The sequence below is a fragment of the Monopterus albus genome, unplaced genomic scaffold, assembly GCF_001952655.1.
Source record: "Monopterus albus unplaced genomic scaffold, M_albus_1.0 scaffold3.1, whole genome shotgun sequence".
Taxonomy (NCBI): Eukaryota; Metazoa; Chordata; class Actinopteri; order Synbranchiformes; family Synbranchidae; genus Monopterus; species Monopterus albus.
Window position 1 is genome coordinate 65,875 of NW_018127883.1, and position 9,872 is coordinate 75,746.

The 9,872-nt window shown below is 42.2% G+C and overlaps 1 protein-coding gene across 1 annotated transcript; it reads right to left on the reverse strand.

Annotated features, from left to right (window-relative positions):
- Window positions 1-52: 52 nt before the first annotated feature.
- Window positions 53-8,429, reverse strand: bfsp1 (beaded filament structural protein 1). The gene is made up of 8 exons (XM_020597891.1): window positions 8,056-8,429; window positions 7,364-7,424; window positions 6,865-6,960; window positions 5,274-5,366; window positions 4,050-4,157; window positions 3,266-3,486; window positions 2,559-2,650; window positions 53-1,032 (listed from the first exon to the last, which is right to left on the reverse strand). Exons 1-8 carry the CDS (start codon window positions 8,427-8,429, stop codon window positions 53-55), a joined length of 2,025 nt encoding a protein of 674 aa, XP_020453547.1.
- Window positions 8,430-9,872: the final 1,443 nt, after the last annotated feature.

The window sequence follows — 9,872 nt, forward strand, 5'->3', positions numbered from 1 at the left end:
TCTGAGGAACAGCTGTATTTTTGTGGATCTGACTCAGTCAGGTGATAAGGTTTTAGTGTTTCTTCTTGCTGGACTTCTCGATCATGGTCTCTACCACCACAGAAGTCTCCTCATAATCTTTAAACATGCGGCCTTTGGAGAACTTCTCCACAGACTCCACCACCTCCACTTTCTCATAGCTCAGGGCATCTGGGGTAAAGCTGCTAGACCTGGTGCTGGTGCTGGAGCTGGAACTGGTGCTGGTGCTGGAGCTGGTGCTGGCAGCACGTGAAGCAGGTTTTGGAGCAGGCCCACTTGGACCATTGTCATCACTGTTTTTCTTGGACTGATCAGTAGCTGGGGTGGGACCTTTAGGGCCAGAGCCTGGGCAGACTGGAATCGAATCTCTAGACTGAGGCTGAGGTTCTTCATTCTTAAGCTTACCTTTACTTCCATTGCCCTTACCTCTTCCACCCATAGTATCCTCCTTTCCTCCTGTTGCACTGGGGGGCAGGCTGGGACTAAGAGGTTTGGGGTCTGGCATGGGCTGAGGAGGCGGAGGAGAAGGTGTGCTACTTCTGTAAGGCTCACAGGGAGACATCATTCCATCTCTTATAGTGACTAAGATGCGGCCAGCTGATGGTGTGGAGGTGTAGAAACAGGGATCTGGGTAACTGCCATCACCGGTGACAAGGACATAATGACCCTTGGTGTAGAAGTCGGCGATTGGCTCAGGCTTCTTGTACCTTCTCATTCTGTCTCTGACAATGTTACAAAGAGTGTCAAAGGCTTTGCTGATCTGAGCTCCATCTGGAACATCCTGTGGAGATACCCCAGTGAGAACAGGTCTCTGCTCTTTTTTCTTGACCTTCTCCTCCTGCACTTCCTTAGGCAGGATTTCTTTGGTTTCTTTAAAATTTTTCCCATTTCTTTCCTCCTGGCCACTGTCCATCACATCTTTCGGGGTCAGCTCTTTCTTCTTCAAAACCTTCTTAGCCAGGATCTTCTGGCGGGGCTTCATACTGGTGATATCTTGGATAGCCTTGGTGATATCTGGACAAAATAAGGTCAAAAGTCAACTAGGAAGTCACAGTTTGTCCATAACAAACACCATGTTCAAGCATAAGGGTGTCCATCAGTGCACGTGGCACCAGAACACCCTAGGCTGAAGGTCGATGATCAACTTTGTGGTTGTTTTATCTGACCTCCGGCCGTATGTCTTGGACACTCGGGTGAAAAGAGGGGCGGAGCTGTCAACTGATTACCCCCTGGTGGTGAGCTGGATCCGATAGCAGATAGGCTCGGCAGACCCAAACGTATTGTGAGGGTCTGTTGGGAACATTTAGCAGAATCCCCTGTAAGAGAGATCTTCAACTCCCACCTCCGGCAGAGCTTTGACCAGATCCCAGGGGAGGTTGGAGACATTGAGTCCGAGTGGACCATGTTCTCCGCCTCCATAATGCGGCCATTTGGAGCTGTGGCCATAAGGTCTCTGGTGATGTTTGCGGCGGCAATCCCCAAACCCGGTGGTGGACACCGGAAGTAAGGGATGCCGTCAAGCTGAAGAAGGAGTCCTTTTGAGCCTGGTTGGCTCGTGGGACACCTGAGGCAGCTGATGGGTACCGGCAGGCCAAGCGGACTGCAGCCCGGGTGGTTGTGGAGGCAAAAACTCGGGTCTGGGAAGAGTTCGATGAGGCCATGGAAAGGGACTATCGGTCGGCCTAGAAGAAATTCTGGCAAACCGTCCGGCGCCTCAGGAGGGGGATGCAGTGCCCTGGCAAAACTGTTTACAGTGGAGGTGGGCAGTTGTTGACCTCGACTGGGGATATCATTGGATGGTGGAAGGAATACTTCGAGGATCTCCTCAACCCCAGCGTCATGTCTTCCGATGAGGAAGCAGAGGCTGGGAACTCGAAGGTGGACTTGTCCTTCACCCAAGCTGAAGTCTCAGAGGTAGTTGAGAAGCTTCTCGGTGGCAAGGCATCGGGGGTGGATGAGATCCGCCCTGACTACCTTAAGTCTCTGGATATTGTGGGGCTGTCTTGGCTGACACTCTCTGCAACGTCGCATGGTGGTTGGGGACAGTGCCTCTGGACTGGCAGACCGGGGTGGTGGTCCCTCTTTTCAAGAAGGGGGACCGGAGGATGTGTTCCAACTATAGGGGGATCACACAGCTGGAGTAAGTGTCTGGAGAGAGGGAAGTCTGGGCATCTTTGCTTAGACTGCTGCCCCCGCGACCCGGTTCCGGATAAGCGGAGGAAAATGGATGGATGGATGGAAGTCAACTAGGCAGAACTGGTGAACTAAGACAAGACCAAAATTGCATGGGCACCAACACACTCAAATGTTCTGGGAGGGTAAAGAAAATAAAGACATTGCTTTGAGTTATGTTCTATGTTCTCTACTTTATGTTCTATGATCACTGCTCTCTGATCTAAGTTGGCAGCTCTGTTAGCTTTGTAAAACTAAATCCCTAAGAGAGAGTATACTGTAGCTGTCTCTCACAATGGCAGTTGATTATATGTGCATGCAGTAATGATGCTTGGTGTAAGCCAGCTGTGATATGTTGGTGTCCTTACCTCTCCCCCTGCTTGATTTAGTGGATTTGTGAGTGTAGTCGTAATTAGTGGTGAACAGGGTAATGGGAGTGCCAATTATCGCTGAATTCAACCTGCCAAAAAGAAAGCAGTGAAATGTCGCCCGTGCAACAGTTTTGCTATGCAGAAAAATCTGGCAAGGCAATCAATCATTCACGTTTTTCAAAAAAGAAACCAACAGGACCTTAAATTAACATAAATGTAGCTAATTTTGCATTAAAAGCCACAAACACTGTGTTGTGCTAGTGTAATAGAGGAAAACATTTGTTGTCACACAGTGCCATCTGCTGGCTGATTTTTGCACATAACATTAATGTAGTCAAGCACTTCTTGGGATTGCATTGTTGAAAACTGGAACTCAGATATTCTGAAGTTCTGGCCATAGCTCTAACAGCTCTGGGAGCATTTTATAAATGCATTTTTTGGAGCTGTTAATCTGTCTTCATGTTATAATTAAACCCATTTATTCTGATCAAAGTATTATATATTGCACTTATGTTTATATTAGATTCACTTGACTTCTATATGACAGGTTCTCAACAATTATTTCATCTATAGTGAAGAGCTACATTCCTCTACATGTCATTTTTATTGTTAAATTGACTGAAGTGAATGGTTAACTAGCTGAGGCAGGACTTGCATATGTGTGTGTCTCTGCACGTATCAGTAACCAGGTGGAGGCAGTCTACCTGTTATCTTCGTTCTCAATGATACTCTTGTACCTCTCCAGCTCATTCTGAAGAGATGTCTGGTACATGGCCAGGTGGTGACAGTCACTAGTGAACCTGTCCAGCGATCTCTCAGCTTCCTCAGTCTCCTTCTTCAGAGATTCTATTTGTTCATTGAACATCTGGATCTCATTGTCATAACTCTCCTGTGTGTTTTTGATAGCTTGCTCCAACATGGCAGTCTGAAAGAAGGCAGTGATTCATTAAAAAGTGATGGTTAAAAAATATGAAAAATGTTATGAATAAAAACAGCTGCTTTTGCAACCGACATGGTTTAAGGATTTCAGTCTCATTTCTCATTTCCTGTGGGCTAACAATGCTGTTGCTAAACCTATTAACACCCTGATGACATAAGGTGGTCGTAGCTGACATCTAGTGGTACATTTTGGTGTCACAAAATTTTAAGACATAACCTAACATGAATATTGCTCCTGTTCCCTATTTTGTAACATTTTAGAAATAAAACAACTAATAAGCTACTCATAAAATAACATTAGATTCATCAAAACTTAAAATAATTGCTGCATACAAACTGTACAGCTATTTTATTGTTGAGCTAGGAGTGTAGTTCACAGCAGAGAACAAAGGTTTGGACAGTATTGTCTGTTTTGGTTCCCTCTAGACATCCTCTTTAATTGTTCTTTTGTAGATATCAACTTGGTAGTATTTTTTTTTTTTTAAATGAGGAAACGCTGCATATAATCAGTGTGAAACCTTGTGTTGTCATGGTGACCGTGTGACCCACCTCAGTCTGTAGGCGTTGTTTCTGGGCCTGCAGCTGACAGAGGGCGCTCTTATATTCCTCAAGCTGACTGTGCAGTGCAGGCGCTTTCCTCTGGGCCAGCAGCTTCTCCTGCTCCTTCACACAATGAGCACAAATCAATGAGAACATGCAGAGAACCACAGTGTGTCTTTAAATAATGAAGGTTACATCACACACACTCACAGAGCCTGCAGTCAACTCTCTTTCTGAAGTCTCACTGTAAAAGGGTCACTGATTGATTTTTGAATTTAAGGGCATTGCAGCAGTTTATTGGCATTTTAAAATGAACCTTTGAGTATTTGGATTGCACTATTGATTACCATCATTAGAGCTTTACTCGATACACCTGGGTAGATACTGTAAGCAATCATGGTTCTTAATATTTGAAATCATTTTAATTAATAAAGTTTATAATGTTCAACTTTTTATTGGCAGCATGTTCTTGTATGACGTGACATTATTAATCAAAAACTTTACTTGTCTGTCTGTTTTTAGGTGTTCACATGTGTTGGATTGCAAACGCCATAGCTTGTGATTCACAGATTTTCCATAATCGTCAAACTTTACAGTGACCTGTTGTCCCCCTTAATGGAAGCATCTCCATTGCTTATGTTTTTCTGCTCAGTAATTCAGTTTTTACTTTTATTTGTCTTCCTTATATATGTAGACAGATGGCCCCAGAAGACTAGCAATATTACCAAGCTCTATAACATTTACTCTCTCCTTGCCTGCAATTTTACTTTCTTTCTTTCTTTTTCCAATGGATTTCAGCTCAATGCAGCCAAGAGCTATGGCTTGTTTTGTCTCTGCGCACCGAGATTTAATCTCACCTGCTAAACCGTTTCTGCATCCATAGCAGCTCTTCCTCTGAGAAATGTTTGTATAAATAAAATTACAATTTGCCCCACAAATGCCAGTTACTATGACTGCAGTTCCTCTGTCATTTCTTTCTGGCATTTTCTTCATTCTGTGTCCTGGCACTCTCAAACCGCCGGCCTGTCCGTGTGTCTGTGCTTTTTGTACTTACACAGACAAACGCAGGCACAGGCAACAAATTGAACTAAAAAGCCAGTAACCTCATCAACCCTAGACACGTAGAACAAGGCTCACAGACATGCAAACATTATCTTCTCCCCCAGGGACTGAAGTGCATGCACGCACACAGACGTGTACACACACGCACAGTGACAACATTAGCAAACTCACCTCTGAGATGCCCATTGACACATTGGGAACAAAGGGAAGTGTCTGGTTGATTTGCTGCAATATGTTTACATAGGTTTGGATCTCTGCGAGGTTCTGTGTAGAGGAGGATAGTACAAAAATCATAAAATGCACAATTCAGAAAAAGGGGGAACATCCAAAGTTGAACCATTTCATCTGGTCTGCTTCTTTTTGAAGATTGAGTGAGAGAACTAAAGTATCCTATAAAAGGCTTTCATTTGGCTTCCATCTGTACAAGCCCGAGCTCAGTCTCAGTAATAAAGAACAAATATATTTCCACTATTTAGTGGAACATTTCAAGGCTCAGCACCACAAGCCCAGTATTCATGTGAAAAGACTCCCTATTCTTTCCTTACATAATATAAAAATAGTATTGGCCTTTGATATGCTATCTCAGTATTACAGAGTCACACAATGATTCATCTTCAAAAGCAGCACTGGATTGAAGTAAAAAAGAGGAATTGCTCAGTAAAGAAAGTATATGGGATGTGGCCATTGTGTTGCACCTTAAAATCATTTCTACTGCACAGAGGGTAGCATTCGAGTTTTTGTCTTTACTCTGTACATTTCTGTCATACTGTATATCAGTGGCTGTAAAGAGCAATGCTCCAGTTCTTCTGCAGTCCTTTACCCACTCATGTCACAGAAGGTAAATTGTTCTTAAAGCCCCAAGAACCTAACACATCCTTTGGTACTCATGTCAAAGTTTTGTGAGTTGTTTTTCAAAGTGGAGTCCTGAGGTCAGCAGTATTCCAAAATAAAATATACGCTGCTGCGTGAAGCACTAAGAACTAACATTCTTTGATGTGAGTTAGGTTTCTTGACAGACTGTGAGCTATCCAGTAAATCCATGCAAATATTTTACCTTGAGATCAAAGATACTGTCAAAAAGAGTAATATGAGCACAATTTCAAAATGTGGTCATTTTTTAAAGAGCAGCATGTGAGGGATATAAACGGTTATAAATGATGAAAATGAATTATTAAAGCAATTTGTCAGTGAGTGGCTTTTACTGGCCCAGTTTGTAAAAGCCATTGTTAAGAATCAATATAATCTGAGCATCAGTGTAATTGCTTCCAGTCAATTTCTGTATGTATCTTCACTCTACCATCAATACATATTGATTTATATACAGTGATAAAGCCCAGAGCACTCTTGGCCCCTTGACTACTAACAAAAAAAAGATTTCTGTTATATATATTGTTTTATGAATATTGTACATAAACAGCACTTCATTTACATTTATATATTGGGGTCTTGGACAGGGCACCAGTCCATCACAGGTCTGACACTTAGAGACAGACAGCCACACTAACTCCTACAGGCAACTTAGAGTCGCCAATCAAACTAAGCTGCATGTCTTTGGACTGTGATAGGAAGCCAGAGTGCCTGGAGAAAACCCACACAGGTACAGGGAGAACATGCAAACTCCACACAGAAAGGCCTTGCGTTGGCCAGAGCTCAATCCCGGGACCTTCTTGCTGTGAGGTGACAGGCAAATCTGATGTCAGTAAGTTAGTTTTCTTTTATTAGTTTAGCGTAGTTTTGACCATTTCCCAGTAGTGTCACTGACCTTCTTGTGTCTGTCTTTGGTTAAGTTGATGTCATCCTGCAGGAACTGTGATTGGATCTGGTACTCCAGGTTTCTCAGCAGCGCACTGTCAGCCTCCTGCAAGAGAAGAGAAGAGAAACCCACAACACATGGTGTGAAGTATATTGAGTTCAGAAAAAAGCCACAGAACATTTAAACAACCCACTGAAGTCTTATAATAACACATAAAATCCCATCATGGTGTCCAGCCTAATGTTTGGCAGACACTTTTCATGCTTTATTTGCAAATTAAATCCCTTTAGGCAAAGCTATAGTACTGCATTTCTTCCATCATTATGTCTGATAGTACAAAACAATATAGTAGAAGTACTTTTTTAAAAAGCACCATACTTTGTAAATAATTGTATGCTGTCTCATTTATTGCACAGGTTTTTTTTTCCACTTTAATTGTTGGCAAAATCTTACCTAGAATTATTAAAATGCTGTAATTTAAATGATTTAAATTTCATCCATACAGTACCTTGTTTAATTGTTCCAGAGTGGCCCGTAGATATTCTTGATAATCACATTCATTTCTATACCTGGAACATAAAACATCTGGATTAGATGCTTTAGGAAGAGGCACAGCATGGCATTATCATGTAAGGCTGCATTATTCCAAGGTACTGGAATAAACTGTGTGTTATTTGAGTCTAATTGCATATTTGTATTGTGTGTTCCCAGTGAGACAGGACAGATTACAAAGCTCATTCTTGAAGCAAAACACCTCTGAGTTTGTAATGTATCAGAGCCATAAATCGAAAGTAGACATGGTGGAATCTAACTCTCTTCACCCACTGATTGGTCAATATTCATCTCAACTCATTAACAATGAGATGTAGAGAGCTGATTGCAGCATGTTTGTAGATAGTCACAATTAAAGGGTTGTTTGCCTTTAATCTCTAATGGTGTGTGGCCATGATTTTATTTGCCAGGTTTTGAGATGTCTGCCTCTAAGATGCATGCCTCTACGCTAAAATAGGACAATACTGTATCCTGACATGTTGACAGGTGTCTTGACACAAGTCACACACCACCTGTGTGCCTTTAAGGCAGTAAATACAATACACATTGTACACTGTATATTACACAGTACATTTGAGATCACTCCATCTGTAAGGAGGAAGTTCAATATTTGACACAGATAAAACCAACTACTGCACACTCGCTTACTTGCTGGTAAATTCATCCAGCATATGGCAAGCATCATTCAGCTCTTGCTCCAGCTTGGCACGGTCAGAGGACAGCTCTTGGATGCGATGCCTGTTGACTTCAGTCTGCTCTGTGAAGGGCTCAGCTGGGCTGCTGACCTCTTCCATCCGCTGCAATGTCTCCAGCTGCTTGCAGAACACTGCGTTGCGTTGCTCCAGGACGCGTGCCCTGTTGATATATCGGGCAAAGCGACTGTTGAGCTTCTGAAGGCTCTCCCAGCCCTGGATGGCTGAGATGCCTGCAGATGTTTCAGAGTCTTCAGGTTCCTTATCAAAGACATCTGAGCGCTCATACTTTTCCTTGCGCACCTCATGCAGGTAGCTGGTCTTGAACATGGTGGTATGCTTCTCTCCCCTGGGCTGGTGGTATTCCTGGACTGCTCGGTCCCCTTCAGCACCTTTATTGTGTGAAAACTCGGGTGCTCACCCTTGGTTGTCTTGTGCTAGACTAAACATTGAACAGCACTGGCTGGCAGCAAAATAAACCCCCAAGCCGCCCCTTGGCAGTGGCCCTGCATAGCCTGGGGCCTTCCAGATTGTGTTGCTGGCTTTGTGGAAGAGATTAGAAAAGTCATGTTGTTGATGACCAAGCAGAACCACAAAAACAAACAAACTGGCTAGTTCATGAAAGGACTGGGTTGACACGCACAATATTTTAGCTCTTAGTCAGCTGCTTTGTAGATCCCTATTTAATATGGCAGATTAAATAGTTACCCACTACAGGACTGAGGGGTGTGTGAACTGTGGTGAACTACCAAAAGCATCTCTGTGTGCCCACTCTACATTATGCTAAAAAGGTGTTTTTTTTCTGTAATTGTGTTTTTATTCATTAAAAAAATGACACAAAATGCCCTAAATTACAGAAAACTATTCTTATTTAGAGATAAGCAGGCAGGCACAGTCGCTAATATATATGGTAATACACTACAGTGGATATTTAATGATCATAGTATTAATTCTCTGTATAGCAACAATATAATGAAAAACAAAATAACACTACAAACAGTAACAAACAAGAACTGAGAAACCATATAGTAGTCCTGTCATTTCAATTTTCATTTGTTGCTTGGTTTAATGGAAACAATCAACGACATGAGACCATGTGGTAATGCTTTGTTGGGAAGATGGTCTGTAGTTGAAATATCTTTATCACTTTAAAATCACTTTATTTTTTTTAGGGACAGGGAGTCATTGTTTTCATCATGGTGCTTTTAGCCAGCATCATTACATGTCTTTATTTTCCTTTTGCATTTCCATTTTTTCTCTTACATTTATTGTAACATTCAGCAAAGATAGGAGCCAGAGAATGTGTCAGAAGAACGCAGAGGAAACAAAGGAGCTTCTGCTTTAGCTTGCTCTCTGCAGGCTGTGGTGCAGTGGGAGTCACAATGTCCCTCTGGACAGATCTAGCACTTTGTAAAGGGCTGAGTGAACCACATGTCAAATGACTGTATATTAGCATTTTAGCATGTTTTGGCCTCAAAATAGTCAGTGGCTTGAGGGAAGACTGTGCTAGTCAAGCTGCAGTATGCGAATTAAGCTGCATGTTCTAAACAAAAAAGTTTAAAACATGTTTTATAGATGATTTCTCATACAAGCAATAGATATTCAATCACACAGAGATACAGTAAGTCAAAATAATGTGATGACCAACTTTCTTTCTCCTCTTTAGCACAAACTTAAACACTACTTGATGAACTAAACTGATTAATGAATGAATGAAAGCTGATAAGTGTGGAAAAAATAATGATTTTTGACAGATACTTTCACACATAAACA

Bases quoted from the DNA above. Each gene is read 5' to 3' on its own strand.
- bfsp1 (XM_020597891.1), bottom strand. From the start codon at position 8,429: ATGTTCAAGACCAGCTACCTGCATGAGGTGCGCAAGGAAAAGTATGAG. The intron at 5,367-6,864 runs GTCAGTGACACT...TCCTCTACACAG, and splicing joins CCAAAGACAGACACAAGAAG to AACCTCGCAGAGATCCAAAC. The intron at 1,033-2,558 runs GTAAGGACACCA...TATTTTGTCCAG, and splicing joins TAAATCAAGCAGGGGGAGAG to ATATCACCAAGGCTATCCAA.